This window comes from Mus pahari, chromosome X (genome assembly GCF_900095145.1).
Source record: "Mus pahari chromosome X, PAHARI_EIJ_v1.1, whole genome shotgun sequence".
NCBI classification, from domain to species: domain Eukaryota; kingdom Metazoa; phylum Chordata; class Mammalia; order Rodentia; family Muridae; genus Mus; species Mus pahari.
This window is the reverse complement of record NC_034613.1, coordinates 50,912,679-50,933,839: the sequence shown is the minus strand read 5'-3', so window position 1 is coordinate 50,933,839 and position 21,161 is coordinate 50,912,679. Positions and strand designations below refer to the sequence as shown.

At 38.1% G+C, this 21,161-nt stretch overlaps 1 protein-coding gene and 1 non-coding gene across 6 annotated transcripts in view; one reads left to right on the top strand and one right to left on the bottom strand.

Annotated features, from left to right (window-relative positions):
* Positions 1–21,161, top strand: part of Atp11c (ATPase phospholipid transporting 11C) — a 179,947-nt gene that overhangs the window by 122,217 nt on the left and 36,569 nt on the right. For all 5 annotated transcript variants that reach the window (XM_021187669.2, XM_021187667.1, XM_029534090.1 and 2 more), the window contains 4 exons: positions 6,459–6,722; positions 9,828–10,002; positions 14,246–14,348; positions 15,687–15,832. In XM_021187669.2, the coding sequence (XP_021043328.1) occupies positions 6,459–6,722; positions 9,828–10,002; positions 14,246–14,348; positions 15,687–15,832 (688 nt within the window). The remainder of the gene's footprint in view (positions 1–6,458; positions 6,723–9,827; positions 10,003–14,245; positions 14,349–15,686; positions 15,833–21,161) is intronic.
* LOC115063280 lies at positions 18,515–18,621 on the bottom strand. Its single transcript, XR_003843144.1, has one exon. It is a non-coding gene; the product is annotated as a U6 spliceosomal RNA (small nuclear RNA).

The following is a 21,161-nucleotide window of genomic DNA, read 5'->3' as shown; positions in this document are numbered from 1 at the left end:
TATTAGCATGCCTATTGGTATTGTATTTCTTCAGGTCTACTCTTGTTATTTTAATGACCAGTCATTTAGGTGTGTACCAGATTAGTAATTTATTTACATATTGTGAAATCTCTTTTAGCATTGTCATCTAAATAAACTTAATAGCAAATTTTGAATTCTAGAAATAGTTTTAAAGTAAATACATGTATCTTAGAAAAATGAATCTATTATCAATATGGCCGTTTGGATATTTACTAAATCATCTAATTGTTTATGGAACTTTTATGAAACAACCTTACAGTATATAAGACAGGATTGTAGAATCATTATTTGAACTGGTGCCTAGAATAATGGGTAAGATTTTGGTAAATGACCAGGAAGGAAATTCATAGTAAGTAGCTCAAGAATTTAATCTAACCTCCTTCTACAAGCCAGGATATATTTTTGAATACTTTAAAATAAATTTTTAAAAACTTAAATATATAGGTTTAGTTCTTTGAGACATTATTATAGAACTTGGTTAGATATTTGATTAAGATAGTGTTTTAAACCACCAAAGCCAGACACTATGGCAGATGCCAACAAGAGCTTCATATAACTGTCTCCTGAGGGCCTCTGCCAGTGCCTGGCAAATACAGAAGTGGGTGCTCACAGTCATCCATTGGAAGGAGCACAAGGTCCCCAATGAAGGAGCTAGAGAAAGTACTCGAGGAGCTGAAGGGGTTTGCAGCCCCATAGGAGGAACAACAATATAAACTAACTAGTACCCTCAGAGCTCCCTGGGACTAATCCACCAAAGAAAACGCATGGTGGAACTTGTGGCTCTTGCTGCATATGTAGCAGAGGATGGCCTAGTTGGTCATCAATGGTAGGAGAGGCCCAAGGTCCTGTGAAGGTTGGGTGGTTTGGGGAGTAGGGGGGAGTGGGGAGGGGATAGGGGGTTTTCAGAGGGGAAGCTAGGAAAGGGGATAACATTTGAAATGTAAATAAAGAAAATATCTATTTAAGAAAAGATAATGTTTTAATTTTTTAAATAAAACAAGTTTTTCAAAGATAGTTTCGTAGTTTGGTATACTGGTTGCTCTTCCAGAGAACCTGGAATCAATTTCCAGCATCCAAATGGTATACACAATCATCTATAACTCGAGTCCAGAGGTATCCAGTTCCTTTTTCTGCCATTCTTGAGCAACAGACATGCACATGGAATATAATTCCGTGCACACAGGGAAAAATACCCATACATATACAATAAATTTTTAATTACTCAAAAAGTAATGGACATATATTTAGCCAAAGTATTAAAATTTTTGTTGTTTTTATTTTGTGTTAATATTTATTAGTTTTACACACACACACACACACACACACACACACACACACACACACACACACTGTAATTTAGTCGCTTCATCCCCTAATAACCTCTCTCATCCTAGTCCTGCTCTCATTAAACCTCTTCTACCCAATAGTATCCCCTCCTATTTTCTTGTCTGTTTCCTTGTCTGATTTCTGTTTGGTTTTTGTTTGGCTTTGTTTTGCTTTGTTTTGTTTTTGCAACCCACTGAGTTCAGTTAAGACTGCTTGCATGGGCATGAATAGTATAACCATTTGCCCAAGCATGACCAATTTAGTGATGGCTGTGCCACTAAAGAAAATTACTATCCTACCCCTGCAACCATTAATTGCTAATAGTTCCTCAGAGAGTAACTCTGAGCCCCTTGTCCACCCGTGATAGAATTGGTGGACCCCATTTTGTGTAGATAGATACTCATGCTGTGGATTCATGAGTGCAGTGCCTATGACAAGTCCAAAAGCACAAGATTCCAGAAGTTCAAAGCATTCCTCCCCTTCTTCCAGGCCTTAAATTCCTCTCCGTCCCCTCTTTCATTATGTTTCCTAAAACTTGGAGGGGTTATATCAATTTCCCATTTAAGTTTGAGTTGTCAACTGTCACTTTTGACTAGTTATCACTTTGACTTCATTAACTGTCACCCACTGCAAAATGAATCTTCTCTAACCAAGGTTGAGAGCAGCACTAATCTATAGGAATAAACATAAATATTTAGAAGTCAGTTTGACACTATAGCCACTTAGTTTAAAAACAAAACAAAACCAGCAGATTACCTCCTAGGGCCTAGTACCTCAGCTGCTATAGACTTTTAGCTAGTTTGCAGTACCTAGCAAGAGTTCCCTCTCATGGAAAGGGCCTCAAATACAGTTTTTAGTTTTTTGGTGGGATTTTTTTATTTGATTGGTTGGTTGGTTCATTTTGGTTTTTTGTTTGTTTGTTTGTTTTTACTCGGGGTTTCTCAGTGTAGCTCTGGCTGTCCTGGAACTCACTCTCTAGACCAGGCTGGCCTTGAACTCAGAAATCTGCCTGCCTCTGCCTCATAAGTGCTGGGATTAAAGGCGTGTGCTACCACTGTCCGGCCTTCAAATAAAATTTTTAAAAGAGATTTATTTATTTAATGTGTATGGGTGTTTTGCCTGAAGGTGTGCCTATGTACTACATGCATAATTCAGAAGCCAGAAAAATTGTCAGATCCCTAGGAACTGGAGTTACCAGCAGTTGAAAGCTGCCACATGGTTCCTGGGAATCAAACCCAGGTCCTCTGCAGTGCCAGCCAGTGCTTTTAGTTACTGAGCCATCTCTCCAGCCCCCTCAAATACAACTTTTAAAGAGTAGTGGTTACTACTGTCAATTACTTTGCAGCAGTGGACACATCTTACCTGGAAGATTAGTATTGTAACTCAAAGAGTTCATGATAACTACATAGCACCTTTAAGCACATTGAAAGCTAGCCAGCAGGGAGAAAGCATGCAACTCAGTTCTAGTCTTTATTTTTCTATCCTGCAACAATTGTGTATGGTGTCTTCAACAATAGGGTCTTACCATTTAGTTCTGGTGAGCAACTCCGAGCCATAACAAGCTCTTACTTAGTTTGGGGAAAATCCCTGGGTCCTCACAATCACTAGAGAGATGACTCAGCACTTAAGAGCAGTAGTTGTACTTTCAGAAGACCTGGGTTCTAGGGAATTTAGTGTCCTTTTCTGGTCTCCTTGGAACATGCATGCATGTGGTACACCGATATATATACAGGCAAAACACCCATACGAATAGAATAAAATACAGTATAGTATAGTACAGTGCAATACAAAAAAACTTGCGAGGAGATATTTAGCACTTGGAATTTTATTTAATAATCTATGCCTTGTGGAAGCAGCATTACATACTCATTTATAAAAATCACTTTAAAAAATTAATTCAAAACACCATGCAGCTATATTGAAGTACTCAAACAAGTACTTGCCAAGACCCAATGTCTGCACATCTCAGTGAACTTCTTTATCTTTTCTTAAATTATATTTTATTAGTTAGCATACCAAATAGCAAATTTCCATATGACATTTTCCATACATCCTTTGTTTTTGTTTGCCCACTTGCCCAATTGCCTCTTATTTCCTATTCATTCCACTTAAACCTTTCTATGTTCATTCATTTTTGTTTGTGTGTACAAATTTAGGGTGTGAAGGGATGACAGTTTCATGCATGTGGGAGTGCCCATGCAGTACAAAGGCCTCTGATCTGATGTAGCTGGAGCCACAGGCTCTTGGGAGCCACTTGATGTGTGTGCTAGGAATCAAACTAGGGTCCTTGGAGAGCAAAACATGCTTTAATACCTAACCTTCTCTTTAGCCACCTCCTGGAAATTTTATTAACACCATATTACAAAACATTAAGAAGTTTATTGTTGCATTCCTGTGTGTTGAGTGTGTGTGTGTGTGTGTGTGTGTGTGTGTGTGTGTGTAGTTTTTACTTATTCACTTTACATCCTGCTGTTTCCCTCAAGGCTACCCCTCCTATAATCCTTCCCCCATCCTTCCTCCTCTTCTCCTCTGTCCTGGTATGGGGCCCCCTTGGCTATCTCCCCATCCTGGCACATCCTCTCTCACTGAGGCCAGACAAGGCAGCCCAGCTAGAAGAACATACAGTTCCATAGACAGGCAACAGCTTTAGGGACAGCCCTCACTCCACTTGTTCAGGACCTACATGAAGATCAAGCTGCACAACTGCTACATATATGGAGGTGGGGGGCGGCATTGTCCAGCCTGTATATGATATTCTTTGGTTGGTTATTCAGACTCTGAGAGCCCGAAGGATCCAGGTTAGTTGACTCTGTTAGTCTTCTGTGGAGTTCCTATCCTCTTACGTGCTGCAATCCCCCTAAGAGTCCCCAAGCTCAGGCCACTGTTTGGCTGTGGGTGTCTGCATCTGTCTGAGTCAGCTGCTGGGGGGAGCCTCTCAGAGGACAGCCATGCTAGGCCCCTGTCTGCAAGCATAACAGAGTATGAGTGTTAGGGATTGATGCTTGTCCATGTGATGACTCTCATGTTGGGCTAGTTATTAGTTGGGTTCCCTCAGTCTCTGCTCCTTCCCACATGCCTGCATTTCTTATAGACAGGGAAAATTTGGGGATGAAAGTCTTGTGGGTGGGTTGGTGTCTCTCTTGCTCCACTGGGGTTCCTACCTGGCTACAGGAGGTGGCCTCTTCATGTTCCATACCCACAATGCTGTGAGTCACTGCTAAGGACATCCTCATTGATTCTTGGGTAGAGATGTACCACACTTTCTTGATCCACTCTCCAGTTGAGGAGCAGCTACTTTGTTTCCAGTTTCTGGCTATTACAAATAAAACAGCTATAAACATAGTTGAGTAAGTGTCTCTATGGGATGTTAGAGCATTATTTGGGTCTATGCCCAGGAGTGGTAATAGCTGCATCTTGAGGTAAAACTAATCCCCATTTTTCTGAAAACCAACAAATTGATTTCCAGAGTGGTTGTCCGAGTTTGCACTCCCACCAGCAATGAAGGAGTGTCCCCCTTGCTCCACATCCTCAACAGCATGTGCTATCACTTGAGTTTTTGATCTTAGCCATTCTTATGGGTGTAAGGTAGAATCTCAAGGTCTTTAAGTGCTTCTTATCCATTCTTTGTTGAGAATTCTGTTTAGTTATGTACCCCATTTTTCAATTGGGTTATTTGGGTTGTTGGTATCTAACTTCTTAAGTTCTTTATAAATTTTGGGTATTAGCCCTCTGTCAGTTGTAGGGTTGATGATGATCTTTTCTCAGTCTATAGGCTGCTGTTTTGTCCTATTGACAGTGCCCTTTGCCTTACAGAAGCTTTGCAGTTTCATGAAGTCCCATTTATCAGTTGTTGCTATTAGAACCTGAACTATTAGTGTTCTTCTGTTCAGGAACTTGTCTCCTGCACCAATACGTTCAAGGGTATTTCCCACTTTCTCTTCTATGAGATTTAGTCTATCTGGTTTATGTTGAGGTTCTTGATCCACTTGGACTTGAGTTTTGTTCAAGGTCAAAGATATGGATCTGTTAACATTATTCTACATATAGACATGCAGTTAGACCAGCACCACTTGTTGAAGATGCTTTCTTTTTTCCATTGTGTGGTTTTGGCTTTATCAAAAGTCAAGTGTTCATAGGTTTGTGGGTTTATTTCTGGTCTTCTGTTTGATTACATTGGTCAGCCTGTCTGTTTCTGTACCAATACCATGCAGTTTTTAATCACTGTTGCTCTGTAGTACATTTTGAGGTCAGGGATGGTGATTCTTCCAAAAGGTCTTTCATTGTTCAGGATTATTTTGGCTATCCTAGCTTTTTTATTTTTCCATATGAAGTTGAGAATTGTTCTGTTCAGGACTGTAAAGAATTGTGTTGGAATTTTGATAGGGATTGCATTGAATCTACAGATTGCTTTTGGTAAGATGGTCATTTTCACTATGTTAATCCTGCTAGTCCATGAGCATTGAAGATCTTTCCATCTTCTGATATCTTCATTTCTTTCTTCAACGACTTAAAGTTCTGGATTGTTTTGGATGTTATTATTGTAATAGGTATTGGGAGCATAGGAGATATTAGGACCAGGGTGAATCTTGATGGTCCTGCTGTGGCAGGCCTCTGATGGGTGTCTTTGGGTTGTATGGTTCTAGATCTGCAGGTCTGCATGGTTCAAGAGCTGGAGATGAGATGAAGGTGGGTGGATCATGGAGGTCCTCCTGGGCTAGCAGAGTGCTCAGGGCAGCTTGGCTTGTTCCAGAGGACTCAGCAATAGGGAAGATGTATGGGGAAGGGAAGGTTACCTATATTTTTCAGGATCAGCAGGTCTGATGAAGGTGGGGGGGGGGGAGAGAATAGATGTCCCCTAGAATAGCAGGCTGCTCAGGGCAGCTTGGCTTGTTCCAGAAGCATGAGAGATGGGTTGGGGAAGGGAAGCTTACTGTAGGGTTCTGGCTCAACAGATCTAATAAATTGCTCAGAGAAGTGGCAAGAGAATGGAGGTCTGCCTGGGCTAACCTGTACATGCATATATTTTAATCATATTCCCTGATTTTATTATTTCTTACCTCCTGTGCCTCCCCTTTCCCTTCCTCCTCTTAAAGGCTTCTTTGTGTTTTTAGGCTGCAAGATCAGGCTGCAGAGACCATTGAAGCTCTCCATGCAGCTGGCTTAAAAGTCTGGGTGCTTACTGGGGACAAGATGGAAACAGCCAAATCTACTTGCTATGCCTGTCGCCTTTTCCAAACCAATACTGAGCTCTTGGAACTGACCACAAAAACCATTGAAGAAAGTGAAAGGAAAGAAGATCGATTACATGAACTGTTAATCGAATATCGTAAGAAGTTGCTGCATGAATTTCCTAAAAGCACTAGAAGCCTTAAAAAGTAAGAAAGCACATCTATTTATTAATTTATACATCGATCCAAATGTAAATAACAGATTCTTTATGTAGAAAGTTCTATTGGCTGTGATTTACTATTCTTTGTTGATTTTTTTTCTTCTAAGTTAAAACCTTCCCTGAGGACTTGACTAATTCTCCATTTGAAATTATTTGTTGCTCTATATCTCTCTTAATGTAAAAGACAAATAGATTTCTCAAGATTTAGTGTGAAAACTCAAAAAGTTTTGGCAGTGCTGTGAATCGAACTTAGGGCCTCACACATCTTTGACAAGCATTCTACTGCTGAGTTATCCCCAGCTCTCAGTTTCTTTTTATAAATGAATTTATAATTTACATGTAAACAAAAGCATAAAATTGTACATATTAATAGGTTAATGTGAAATTTTAATATATGTGTTTACTGTATAATGTTTAAAGTGTAGCTAAACACATTTTTCCCACAGCACCTTTCTTTACAATAAAAAGTTCCAGAATCTAACATTTTAAAATTATGGATATTAATATTGCCTATAGCCACCCTACTGTATAGGTAATATACCAAAATTTCTTTACCCTGTGATGAATATTACTTAATTATCCAGTGATAAATATTACTTAATACCTCTTGATGAACTTTTCCCCACCCTTAGATCCATATACTCTCCCAGCCTTTGTACCTTAATACTCTAAATTTCCGTGATATCAATGCTTTGAGTTTCATATGAATGAAGTCATATGTTATTTGTCTTCTTGTTGTTGTTGTTGTTTGAGACAGGGTTTCTCTGTGTAGCCCTGGCTGTTCTGTAACTTACTCTGTAGACCAGGCTGTCCTCAAACTCAGAAATCTGCCTCCCTCTGCCTCCCAAGTGTAGGGATTAAAGGCGTACGCCACCACTGCTCGACTACTATATGTCTCTTTATGCCTGTACTTTTTTTGTTTACTTCCTTATTACACATAAGATAATGAGATCCATTCCTTTTGTCTATGTAGTTGCAAATGACAGAATTTTATTTTTGTAGCTCAGTAGTATTCTAAGTTATGTATGTATCATATTTGTTCTCTTATTAGTTGATAGATACTTAGGTAGTTTCCATCTGGGCTCTTGTGAATAGTGTTAAAAAGAACACTAGAGCACATATATTTCTTTGACATGCATTTTGCTCTTGTATATACTCAGTAGTGAAATTTCTGGGTTATAACAGTAACTGTTTTCATTTTTCTTAAAAAAAAACTTTTACAGTAGTTAAATTTATAAACATTTAGAATCTGGACATATAATACCATCAGACTCTGGAACTGTTTACACAGTTTTTGTGGTTCTAGACTATTTTCCATGTGAATTTGTGTGCTTCAGTACTCCAACAGGATCCAAATAAACCTAGATTCTGTCTTCAACTAGCAAAGGAAAAAAGATTTATGGAGCCTAAGAATTTCAAGGAAAGTTTCTGATTTACAATACCTTAGTGTCCAGAGATAAGACATTCCTCATTCTTCTCATTGTCTACATTGCCCAGTATTTTCAGATTTCATTAATCTACAAATAGAGCTAGTCATGGACAGTCCTTTGAATATAGGTAGGCTAGGGTTAAGAACCCCTAGGTGATATAAAACGGTATTTATTTAAATGATACAAGTAAACCATATTAAAAAAACAACAACAAAAAATGATACAAGTATTTATTTATATAATGTTCTTTAGTGAGCAATATATTTTCTTGATGTTTTGCCCTCTTTGAAAATCATGTTTGCCGGGCAATGGTGGCACATGCCTTTAATCCCAGCACTTGGGAGGCAGAGGCAGGTAGATTTCTGAGTTCGAGGCCAGCCTGGTCTACAGGGTGAGTTCCAGGACAGCCAGGGCTACACAGAGAAATACTGTCTCGAAAAACCAAAAAAAAAAGAAAAGGAAAGGAAAGGAAAGAAAGAAAATTCCTGTTCTCTGGATTCCTTTGTCATTCAGGCAAAGATGCTGAATTTGTTTGCTCTTAAGTCACTTTATGTTTTCTCAGTTTCCCCAGGAGTTTTAACTGATGAGTTATTGAATTTTGCATCATTTCATAATAGTCTAACTAATTAACCTGTAGTTTAAAAAACGAATTTTAAAGTTTTACAGTGCACAACCACCTTCGTTTTTATAATTTTCAAAACTTAGAATCAACCATGTGGGCAGTCCTTGATCCCCATTGCACTATTTGCCCCCTGTTGCCTATTATTTGTGTTCTTATTACTCTACAGGTTTTTTAATAGGCAAACTTGATGCAATCTATTTTGTTTGTTTTGTTTTCTTCCTCATTTCTCTACTGAAGTTGATATTATCAATTATATCCTCCCTAAAACTCTCCTTCTTAGACCAGTGCTCTAGCTCATCATCTAAAAGCACTTGCTCCACAAGCCTTTTGACCTGAGTTTGATCTCTAGAACCAATTCCAGAATGGCCCTCTGACCTCCACACATGTGCCATGCTTGTGCATATGAGCACACACACAATAAAAATGTAAAAACAACAATTCTCTTTTTTAAAAAAAAGATGTATTTATTATTTATATTAGTACACTGCAGCTGTCTTCAGATACACACTTGAAGAGTGCATTGGATCCCATTAAAAATGGTTGTGAGCCACCATGAGGTTGCTGGGAATTGAACTCAGCACCTCTGGAAGAGTAGTCAGTGCTCTTAACCACTGAGCATCTCTCCAGTCCCCAACTCTCTTTCTTGATGTCTATCACAGTGTTAATGTTTGCTCCCACTTTGGGAGTCTGATATCTTAATTTTCTCCCTAAGTATCTTTTTCTAACCAGAAGTCACTATTGTTTTATTTTATTAGAGACAATTTATTCTTTGGGATGATTGATGAAGGAAACTAGAATTGGTGACTTGTCTTATCTGGAATACTCCCCCTCAGTGGTTGAGAAACTCAAAATCATATAGGGTATAGTGGTGCATGCCTGTACTCATAGAACTTGAGACATGGAGGCAGGAGGATTAGGCAGTTAAAGGGCATCCTCAGCTATAGAGAGAAGTGAAGGCCACCTGGAGCGATGTGAGAGCTGTCTCAAAAGAAAATAAAAATCAAGGTCTTAATTATACATTTTTAAAAATCTTTTTCAGAGCATGGACAGAACATCAGGAATATGGATTAATCATTGATGGCTCCACATTGTCACTCATACTAAATTCTAGTCAAGATTGTAGTTCAAACAACTATAAAAGTATTTTTCTACAAATCTGTATGAAATGCACTGCAGTGCTCTGCTGCCGGATGGCACCATTACAAAAAGCCCAGGTAATTTGAGATTAGTTAACTTTTCATTCTGGATCCTTTGTGCACATCTCATTTCTTTCCCTGGATTTTTGTGAGCAAACAATGTATCTATACTGTACTTTGTACCATCAAGCTTGCTGGCAGTTCTTTACTATTTAGAGTTCTGTAATAAGTACTTAGATTCTACTGCCTCTGCCTAGTGTTCCTTCCTCTTCATGACATTCTTAGCTCTATGTATCCTGTCATCTTTTGTCTTACTATCCTACTGTCTTGGTTACAGAGAAACCTGGCCCAGTTTACTATTCTTTTCCTTGTTCCTCTACTACAGTAGAGGAATTTGATTTTTGTGCTTGTCCAAAATGCTGATATTTTCCTTCGCTTTCCCATTGTACCTTTTCATTTGGTTTCATCCTGCATTTTTAATGTTTTATTTTATTTTGATGTGTGGGAGTATTTTACCTGCATGTATAAATCTGCACCACTTGGGTTCCTAGTGTTTACAGAGGCCAGAAGAGGGTATCAGGACCCCTAGAACTGGGGTTAGAGACATTTGTTAGCTGCCATGTGGGTACTGAGAATAGAACCTGAAGTCCCCTAGATTTTCTATCTGCTTGGTAGATTTTTCCCCTATTTACTTTCACTTTATAGTCTTAGTCTCTTCCCCTCCCCCCACCCTCAATTCTTCCACTGAATACAGCTCTAGACCTGACTTTTTCTTAAGATTAAGTCTCCTATTTCTAGGTGTCTGCTAGACATTGCCATTTTGATTCCCTACTATCACATTAAATTATAGTTTCATAAGACAGATCTTACAATTTTCTTGAACAGTTTGTTTTTTCCCTGGTCTTATTTTATTCCTGTTGCTGGAGCCATTTTTCTTTTGTTCCCTAAATCTCATATAGTCTATTTATCCTACCTAATTTTTGTCATAGCTCTCATTTTCATGAAACCTTTTGGTGTTGCCCATATTTGTCCTCCTTCCCAGAACATATGGTATCTTGTGATTCAGACCTCGAAGTATTTTATCTTTGTCACTGCAGTTAGTTTTCCAGACTATTACCTTCTCATCTCGTGCATCCATATAGTTTAAGTCATTACCTTCTGTCTAAATTTTTGGGATTCTATGTCATTAGTTTCTTACAAACCCATCTTCTTGGGATTGTTTTTTATTATTCCAACTCTGCCTTCTCGCAGTTTAACCATCATTTTTCTTGGCATTTCTTGTTTCTATAACCAAGCTTACTAGAGTTTTAACTTTTAAACTCAAATTCTTTATTGACTTCTTATGCTTTACTAGTACATTTTACTAGTCTTTTCTGCCTGTTTCTTCAGAGCTCATTAAACTTCATCTGTAAGTAGCCTCCTAGCATCTCTGTTTCCTCATTTTGTTTTCTACCAGTGCCTTCTGCACTCTGCTGCTTGTACAGTATCCTTCCATGTTGACCTGAATCTATTATCTATATGTGAAAATGTGTGAATATGATCACACCAGACCTACTTTATCAGTGTTTGTTATCTTCACTTCCCTGTGTGCCTTTTGTATGTCATTCCTTTTTTTCTCTGGGACTACCCTATTGTTTCCCTGCACACACAAATTTTACTAGAATTTCATGATTTAAATTACGCTACTATAAGCCAGCAGTGGTGGCGCACGCCTTTAATCCCAGCACTTGGGAGGCAGAGGCAGGTGGATTTCTGAGTTCGAAGCCAACCTGGTCTTCAAAGTGAGTTCCAGGACAGCCAGGGCTGTACAGAGAAACAACAACAACAACAACAAAAAAAACGCTAATGTAAATTAATGCCTAATTGGCAAATATTTTCCTCTTACTTGATATCATAAACTTCTTATATAGAAATTTTTTATTAGATGTTTCCTTTATTTACATTTTGAATGCTATCCCGAAAGTTCCCTATACCCTCCCCCTGCCCTGCTCCCCTACCCACCCACTCCCACTTTTTTTACATTGATTTATTTATCATGTGGTACATGTACTTTGTTGCACATGTGGAGATAAGAAAACAGCTTGAAAAAAACATTTAAAAAAAAGAAAGCAGCTTGAAGAAGTCTGTTCCTTCCTTCCTCCATGTGGGTTTCAGGGATCAAAGTCAGGTCTTAATACTTGGTATCAGGTACCCTCACCCACTGAGCCATCTCACCAGCTTTTATATGGATAATTGGATAATGTCATGTACTCATAATGTCATGGACTCCTGTACATATGCATATTTTGTTATCTTTATTGTTTATCTGGTTATCTAATATACTTCTGTTTATAACTAATCTATATTTCACTTACGTGCTTTTCAATGACTACACCTCTTCATTTTTTATATTATTATATTATTATGAATAGTATGTTGTATACATTTATACTTGATGAGTAAAGCTATTAGTTCAGTCACTTGTTTTTCTTGAGAGCTTCCCACAGTTTTGAGAAAAACTGTTAGTATAGGTAACTTGAAGAGATTAGGGGGAAACTCCATATTTACCAAATCCTCCATGACTTTATTCTCAGTGACCACAAATCCTTTTGTTTTTTTTTCCACAAGGACAAATTAATCTTTCAGCCTTAACCTATACTTTTCTTGCAAACATTGTCACCCTTGATGGTTTTCTTGCCTTCCAGACTGCAGTGTTTAATCCTTGAGGGATAGAGATCATTGGTGCACATAGTATATGAAGTGTACATTAGTTAGCCATTATTGTAGCTCATTAAAACTGAATGGGGTTTGGATGCTTTAGCTTTATCATTTATTAAGCATTTTATAGGAACCAAATTAAGAAGAGAGATCAAGCAAATAACATTTCAGTTCATTTTTATGTTGAATGACACAGAACATGTAGGTGTTTTATAATGCTTTTAACACAAGTAAAATCTTAGTCTTATTTAAAGAAACTACTATGGTGTGCCTTCCTTGCATAGGTTATTTATAATCTCTTCATCTATATTGAAAATGAATTTTATTTATGCTAACCAGTTAGAGAAATCAAGGGAACAGACTTTTTAGAAAGCATTGTTTAGCAGCTGAAACATTTATGTCTTGTTAAGACTATTACATCCCAAGGAATCTTAAGAATAGATAGTGAGCAGAAACAGAGTAGGAAGACAGCTTTGACCAAAACATTTCCACAAGTAACTTTCTGAGGAGGTTTTGGAGAACCCTAAAGAAGAACTTGTTTAGCAACACCAGAGGTTAACTTATTTTTGTTCAGTATTTGCCCTGAACACAACACTGAGCCATACTGCAATCACTTTCACACCTAGATAAGATACTATTTGGAAAGTAACTGAATTTGTACACCCATCTTGAATATTTTTCTGCAACTCTCACCTCCTTTAAGATACTCCCTTTGAAATGTAGCTATCTGAAAGAGAGAACAAACCATATTGGATAGTGAGAAAAATTAATAAAATTTATTTAAAAGTCATATAGGTACAAAATTAGCATTTGTTCCATAATTACTATTGAGGTATCTTTTCCATTAATATATTTATTTATTCACTTTATATTCCAAGCACAGCCACCCTTACCATCCCCCCCCACACACACACACACACATAGCTCTTCTCCTATCCCTCCTCCCCTCTTCCTCTGAGAAGGGGAAGGCCTGCCTTGGCACAACAGATCACTGCAGGACCAGGCTCACCCTTTCCACTGAGGCCAGAAAAGACAGCCCAGTTAGGGAAACGGGATACACGGACAGGCAAAATAATCAGGGTAAGCCCCCACTCCAGTTGTTGGAGGATCCACATGAAGACTGAGCTGCACATTTACTACAGCCCATGTATGCTCTTTGGTTGGTACTTAAGTCTCTGAGACTCCTCAAAGGTCCAGGTTAGTTGGCTCTTGTTGGTCTTCTTGTGGAATCCCTATCTCAATGGGGTATTCTAAGGAGATGTCTTCAGAAGAGGGAATAGGAGGTAACCAAAACTGTTCTGATTTTTCCATTCTTGTTCTAGTGGCTTTGTACATGTTACCTCAAATCCAATTTATGATCTCCACACTTATACATTCACAATGTAATCTAAAAAGATCACATAAAAAGATGGCAAAAGAAGAAAGCATGGCAGGAAATGTTTTGAGCATTTATGCATGTACAGACCTAGAAGCAAATGGGATACTGGTGTTGTGTTTTAAATGACTTATTACGTTATACCCGAGAACTCTTATATATATTTCTGTTTGCTTATAAATGACAGTAAACCCTAGTGAGTTGTTACACATTCTGCTTTTAACTTTTCTGTCTCTTTTTAATGTTTAGATTGTCAGAATGGTGAAGAACTTGAAAGGCAGCCCCATAACACTGTCAATAGGTGATGGTGCCAATGATGTCAGTATGATTTTGGAATCCCATGTGGGAATAGGTGAGAAATATTTAATGTGATAGCCTCTATAAAGTCTTATTAGTAGTATTTCTTCGTAGGTTGAATCGTGTTTACGCTAGATTGTTTTGGTTACTAATCTGGATTTTGAGCGTGGAAATAATTGTTAATCTAATGAAAGACTTCGTCTAATAAAAAGCATTCAAAGATCCTACTAATAGTGTAGTTAGAGGGTATTTTTATATTTGCCAGACAACGTGAGTTTTTCCTTTTTCTTTTTTCTTTTGTTTTTTGTTATGATTTTTTAATTTTTTTTTTTAGACAGAATTTCTCTGTGTAGCCCTGGTGGTCGTGGAACTCTCTGTGTAGACCAGGCTGGCCTCAAACTCTGAGATCTACTTGCCTCTGCCTCCCAAGAGCTGAGATTAAAGGCATGTGCCACCACCACCCAATTACAAAGTGGATTTTTCAAATGTACTTGAGCCACAATTAATTGTGTAGATCTTATTTTGGCAGTGTGAATGATATTTTATTAAATTTTTACACCTCTAGCCAATCTGTCTACTCTCTTACAGTTCTCTTTCTTTTGAGAGTATTAACTGTTAGAGGTTAAAAGCTGATCACTAATTGGCTCATTTTCCACACAGTGGTATTTATGAACACCTTAGGCTCTGGTGTTGAAGTCTTATATAGATATACACCAACAGTTTTTCTCCCACCTTCATCAGGTTTTGCCTTCCCGATTGCTATTAAGCATTCAACCTAACACCCCAACAACATTGGGCAATTGATTGGGAGCACATAGAGAATTAATATCTTGGAAATTGTTATAGTGACATTTAGGTTCCCAAATTACTTCTCCCATTCAGAAGTAGAATGATTTAGCATGGAATTCTTAGTTTGCTCATTGATTTCCCAAAGAGGAAATGACCTGACTAATAAAATCCATGTGTAGCTATCCAGCCTCGTTCAGAGACAGAGATTCACTGTCTTCTCATTGGTTCCCCTGACTGCAAAACCCAGCCTTCTGAGTTGCCTTAATATCACAGTAGGTTTAGTGTTGTGCACAATTAAGCACATACTGAAGGCCTTAAATAGTATTCAGGTGGCTTTTTCCCTTCCAGATTTTTTTTTTTGGTTTATACTTGAAATAATAACTCTTCTTAATTATTTATATTATTATATTAGCAAATAGCTTATCAGTTAAACATACTTTTATTTGATATGTTGATAGCACTGTTACAGCACATTTTTATTTTTCAAAAGACTAAAGGTGCACACTTGATTTGTAACATTTAAGCAACTTAAAAATATAAACACAAATCAGGCGTTTGGTTATTGTAAAAAAATTGGCACCATATGGAGATATTCTCTCTTTAGGTATTAAAGGAAAAGAAGGCCGTCAAGCAGCCAGGAATAGTGATTATTCTGTTCCAAAGTTTAAGCATTTAAAGAAACTGCTATTGGCTCATGGACATCTATACTATGTGAGAATAGCACATCTTGTGCAATATTTCTTCTACAAGGTATGTGGTCAAATATTTATAATTTAGCTGTTTTGCAGGGGATTATTTTTGAAACAGGATTTTGCAATGTAACCCAGATTTGAATCAAACTTCTTTTGTAACTGGGGCTGGCTCATGCTCCTTTGCCACAGCCTCCCAGGTACTAGAATTACAGATGTATACCACAGTGCTGAACTCTGCAGTTTAATTTCTATCAATCAAAACCAAGGCATTCCTGTGGATATAAAAGACTTGAAGTTATTTTGAAGTCAGCTTTCTTAAAGTATAAATTTAATAATGTTTAATCATGTATAATAATGTTTTATCCATTAAGAGTATATAGATCCAGGCCAAAGAGATATTTTGTTCAGCTAAGGGTTTATGGACCTTTTTTATCCTTTTGAAGAATCAAATGTTTGTTTCATTGATTCTGTTTTTTGTATATGTATTTATCTTTTCATTTCAGATTTTTCTTCTATTATTTTTGAGATCGTAATATGATTACATCATTTCTCCCTTCCCTTTCCTTTCTCCAAACTTACACACACATACACACACACACACACACACACACACACACACACACACACACTTTCATTCCTGACTTTAACCTGCTCAGTCTGGATAATGTGTGTTGCATGTGTGTGTGACTCTAAGCTGCTCAATCTGGATGATGTGTGTTACATATGAGTGACTATAAGCTACTCAGTCTGGACAGTGTGTGTTGCATGTGTGTAACTCTAAGCTGCACAATCTAGATGACATGTGTTACATATGAGTGACTATAAGCTACTCAGTCTGGATAATGTGTGTTGCATGTGTGTGACTCTAAGCTGCTCAGTCTGGATATTGTGTGTTACATATGTGTGACTCTAAGCTAAGTCTGGATAATGTATGTTACATATGTGTGACTCTAAGCTGCTCAGTCTGGATAATCTGTGTTACATATGTGTGACTCTAAGCTGCTCAGTCTGGATGATGTGTGTTACATATATGTTTTCAGGGCTGACCATTTGGTATTAGATAACCAATTGGTGTGCTCTTCCCTAGGAAAGACAATTTCTCCCACTCTCAGCATTCTTTAGTCGCCTAGAGTACCTTGTGTAGGTTTGAGGCTTTGTGGCCTTTTGTCCTTGTTCAGCTCATGTTTAGGTTGTCATATTGGTGAGACTCTATAGGTGTAGCTTCTGATAACACTAGGGGTCACAGTCTCTCAGAGGATTCACTGATCATCTCGCTCTTACAATCTTTCTGATGCCTCTTCTTCAGTGTTCCCTGGGCCTTAGGTGTGGAAGTTGTAGCTGTATCTGTTGGGACTGGACATCCACAACTCTGCATTTGATTGGCTGTGGATTTCTATAATGTTTGTTATCTTTCCATTTCTAAAAATGTTTCTTTGATGTTAAGCAAGTGTTTAGAATGTAGTTAGAATGCTGATTTAGTAAATTGATGCTTGTGTGTTCTCTTCCAAGACGCATGACTTCACTATTTCTCAATAGTTAACTATGTTTCCAGTACCAAGCAGGAGTTCCCTCTTGTTAAACGGGTCTTAAAGCCAGTTAGCTGCTAGTTACTAACAAACTATGTGTCAGTACTGCACCCTTAGTGTTATTATGCAATTCTAGTTCTCAATATGGTTTATAGGCATCATAGTTGGATATCACTGTAGGTTGACTCCTTCATTTGGAAGCTTGCATAGTACTTTCTGAATGCTGTTTCTAAGGGTAGAGGCATTCGGGTCAGTTACAGCTCAGGAGCCCCCAGGTCCTTTGTCTGAAGTGCATGGTATCTTCAGCAATAGGAATTTAAACTTTCCACCTCCTGGAGGCAACTAAGAACAATAGCAATAGACTGACCAACAACTCAAAAGGGACCTTCTCATGCCTATTATTGGTGGTGTTTTATTGGGTGATCTTTGACTCTTGGAGCATTGTCAGCCCAGATAAGAAAATTTCATTTTATCTCTATATTTCATTTATACACAGACTTACAATTTTTATAGGCTTGGTTTTAGGTATGATTAGATAGTTAACAGTATGATTCTTTATGACATTTTCCAAATATTCTTACTGTAACTTCACCTGTTTCCTTCTTTCTCCTGTATATATCTTCCCCTTTCTCCAAATTAGAGCCCCACATTTTTCTCATTTCCCCAATCAGATCACTTGTACTTGTATTCCCCTTTCTGTGGCTCTCTAAACCCCCTACACCAGCAGTGGTCCCTCATTACTTTTGTGGTTCCTACTGTGGTTCTCTAAACCCCTACACCAGCAGTGGTCCCTCATTACTTTTGTGGTTCCTACAGTTAATCCAAGATATGTACTCAGTTTGGTAATTTGGAGCTAAGATCCTCATATAAGAGGGAAAAAAAACTGACAATTGTCTTTATGGGTCTGGGTTACCTCACCTCAATATGATGTTTTTCTAGTTCCATTTACCTGCAAAATTAATGGTTTTATTTTATTTATTACAGCCAAATAGTATTCCACAGTGTAAATATACCCACGTTTTCATTATCCATTCATTGGTTGAAGGACATTTAGGCTGTGAATAAAGCAGCAATAAAAATAGCTGAGCAAGTATCTGTGAAGTAGGACATAAGCCAAGGAATGGGGCAGCTGGGTCATTTGGTAGATTTAATTTTAGGATTTTACTCTTCTCCACACTGACTTCACAATGGCTTGACCGGTGCTGAGTGTTTTCAAAAATATGGAACATTTTACGAATTTGGATGTCATCCTTGTGTAGGGTCCATGCTAATTTTCTCTGTAGACTTCCAGTTTTAATATATGTGTTGCCAAAGTGACCACTGTTTACGTCTTGAGGAAATGTTTCCCTCTGTAGCCCTGGCTAGCCTGGGAATCACTATGCAGATCAAGCTAGCCTTAGGCTCACAGGGATTACTGGGTTTGATTCACAAGTAATAGAATTAAGTGTAAGCTACCACACCAGTCCATTTCAATAATTTGTAACTTTAATGAATTCTTTTTGTGTTTGTCTTTGGAATTTAGATCGTACTTACTTTTCCAAGGCCCCAAGGTACATTCTGTGTTATTAGAGAGCTCAGATTTTTCCCTCTTTGGCAATGTCTCGTGTATCTCAGACTTGCCTTGAACTTAATATGTACCTGAGGGTGACCTTCAACTTAGGATTTTTGGGTCTCTAATTTCCAGGTACTAAGATTTCTGGTGTCTACTTTTATGCACACACCAGAATGTACAGAATTGATTTATGTGGTGTTGGTGAATGAACACAGGGCTTTACATGCGCTGAACATGCACCCCAGCCCAGTCTGATGTTTTTAATGCAGATACTTACAGGTTTAAATTTTACTCTCAGGACTATTTAGCCCTTGGGTTTTGGTATGTTGTATTTTCATTCTGTTCTGGTTTTTTTTTTTTTTTTAACTCCCTCCTTGATTTCAGTGTCCTATTCATCATCCTTTAGAAGCTTTTGTTTGGTTTGGTTTTATGTTTTGGTTTGTTCTTTTAGTTTGTTTTTGTTTTTTTGTTGGTGGTGCTGCTACTCCTACTACTACTGCTGCTGCTGGTGTTGTTGTTGTTGGGACAGGGTCTCACCATGTAATTCTGGCTGACATACATTTGTGAAATTTTCTGCTATTGTTTTGTTGAAATTGCTTTCTGTTTCTTTAACACAAGGTTCTTCTGGACCCATAGCTCATAGTTTTGGTCTTTCCGTGTGTCTTAGTTTGGGTTTTACTCCTGTGAATAAACACCATGACCAAGGCAACTCTTATAAAGACAAAATTTAATTGTGGCTGGCTTACAAGTTCAGTGGTCCAGTCCATTATCATCAAGGTGGGAGCATGACAGCATCCAGGCAGGCATGGTGCAGGAGGAGCTGAGTTCTATATCTTCTTCTGAAGGCTGCTAGTAGAATACTGGCTTCCAGGCAACTAGGATAAGGGTCTTAAAGCCCACATCCACAGTGACACACCTATTCCAACAGGACCACACCTAATAGTGCCAATATTAGTGACTTATGCAAACCACAACACCGTGGATCTCAAATGTTCTGATTGTAACTTATTAGTTTTTACCTTTATCAAAATTACATTTAGAGAATGTGTGTGTGTGTGTGTGTGTGTGTGTGTGTAAACTCACATAGGTGCTACAGCATCTTGAAGAAATCTGTTTTTTCCCTTTATCATGTAGGTCCTGGGTATCAAACTCAGATTGCCAGGCTTGGCAGCAGATGCCCTTACTCACTGAGCCATCTCTCTGTCTTCATATTGTCATTGTCTTATGTTTCAGTTCCTCTGCCTTGTCTTTAAGCCCTTTGATCCATTCTATTGGTAAAGCTTTTTAAGGAGCTTATCATTTGATTTACTGAAAATTTGTTTCCAGTATTTCTATTTACTCTATTTTAGTATTTCCAACTCTGCTGAATTCCATTTTCATATCCTCTGTTTGCTTATTTCATTTAGCTGTTTGTCTTATCTTAGGTATTCTGCTTTGGAAACTTGACTGTGTTTACACTTTCTCTGACCAGGTTTTCACCTAGCTGAGCACTAAGGTTTTGATGCGATGATTTTTCACCATAGTGGAGAGGTATTCCGCTGGCCAGGTTCTGCCTATAGCTCACTTTGAGTTTCCAGGGAGTACAGACCAGTCTTGTTTGGAGCCCCTGGGGCTGTTAACTCAACAGGGGTCTTTTGAAATGGTATTCTATAACTGTTCCAGTTCAGTGTCAAGGAAAAGGTGTTTTTCAGAAAATCTTTTCTCTGCAGCTGCCATGCATAACTTTTATCTCCTTTCTTCCTTTTTTCTTTGTCTTTTCCTGGGAGTATTATGCTGATTTTGAGTGATTTTTTTTTTCAGTGATCACTCACACAGAGAGGAGGGAGTGCCCCACATTATGCCATTCCTTCAGGTCAGATTCAGTATTTTTTCTGTTCTGCTTTTCAAGGTTTCCTATTTCCTTTGGATTAGTAGAGATTTTTGTGGCTCTCACCCTTCTAACTGCTGTTATCTAGCCTTCCTTAGGTTACTCCCTACATAGTCTATCAGACCAAGCCTAATGATGTCTACCATCTTATCTAGCATTGCCTATTTCATTTCTTCATTCATTCTCTCATCTATGACCCATCAAATGAGTCATCATCAGTGATCATTCCTGCTACACANAGATGCCAAGTCTCCTATATATGCATTTGTTAAATAAAAATATTTAAAGTGAGCCAGTTAGAGTGGTGCATACCTTTAATCTCAGCATTTAGGAAGTGAAATCAAGAGGATCAATTACTTATGAGTTTGAGGCCAACCTGGCTTGCATGAGTTTGAAAACATCCTCTGTGTGTGTGTGTGTGTGTGTGTGTGTGTGTGTGTGT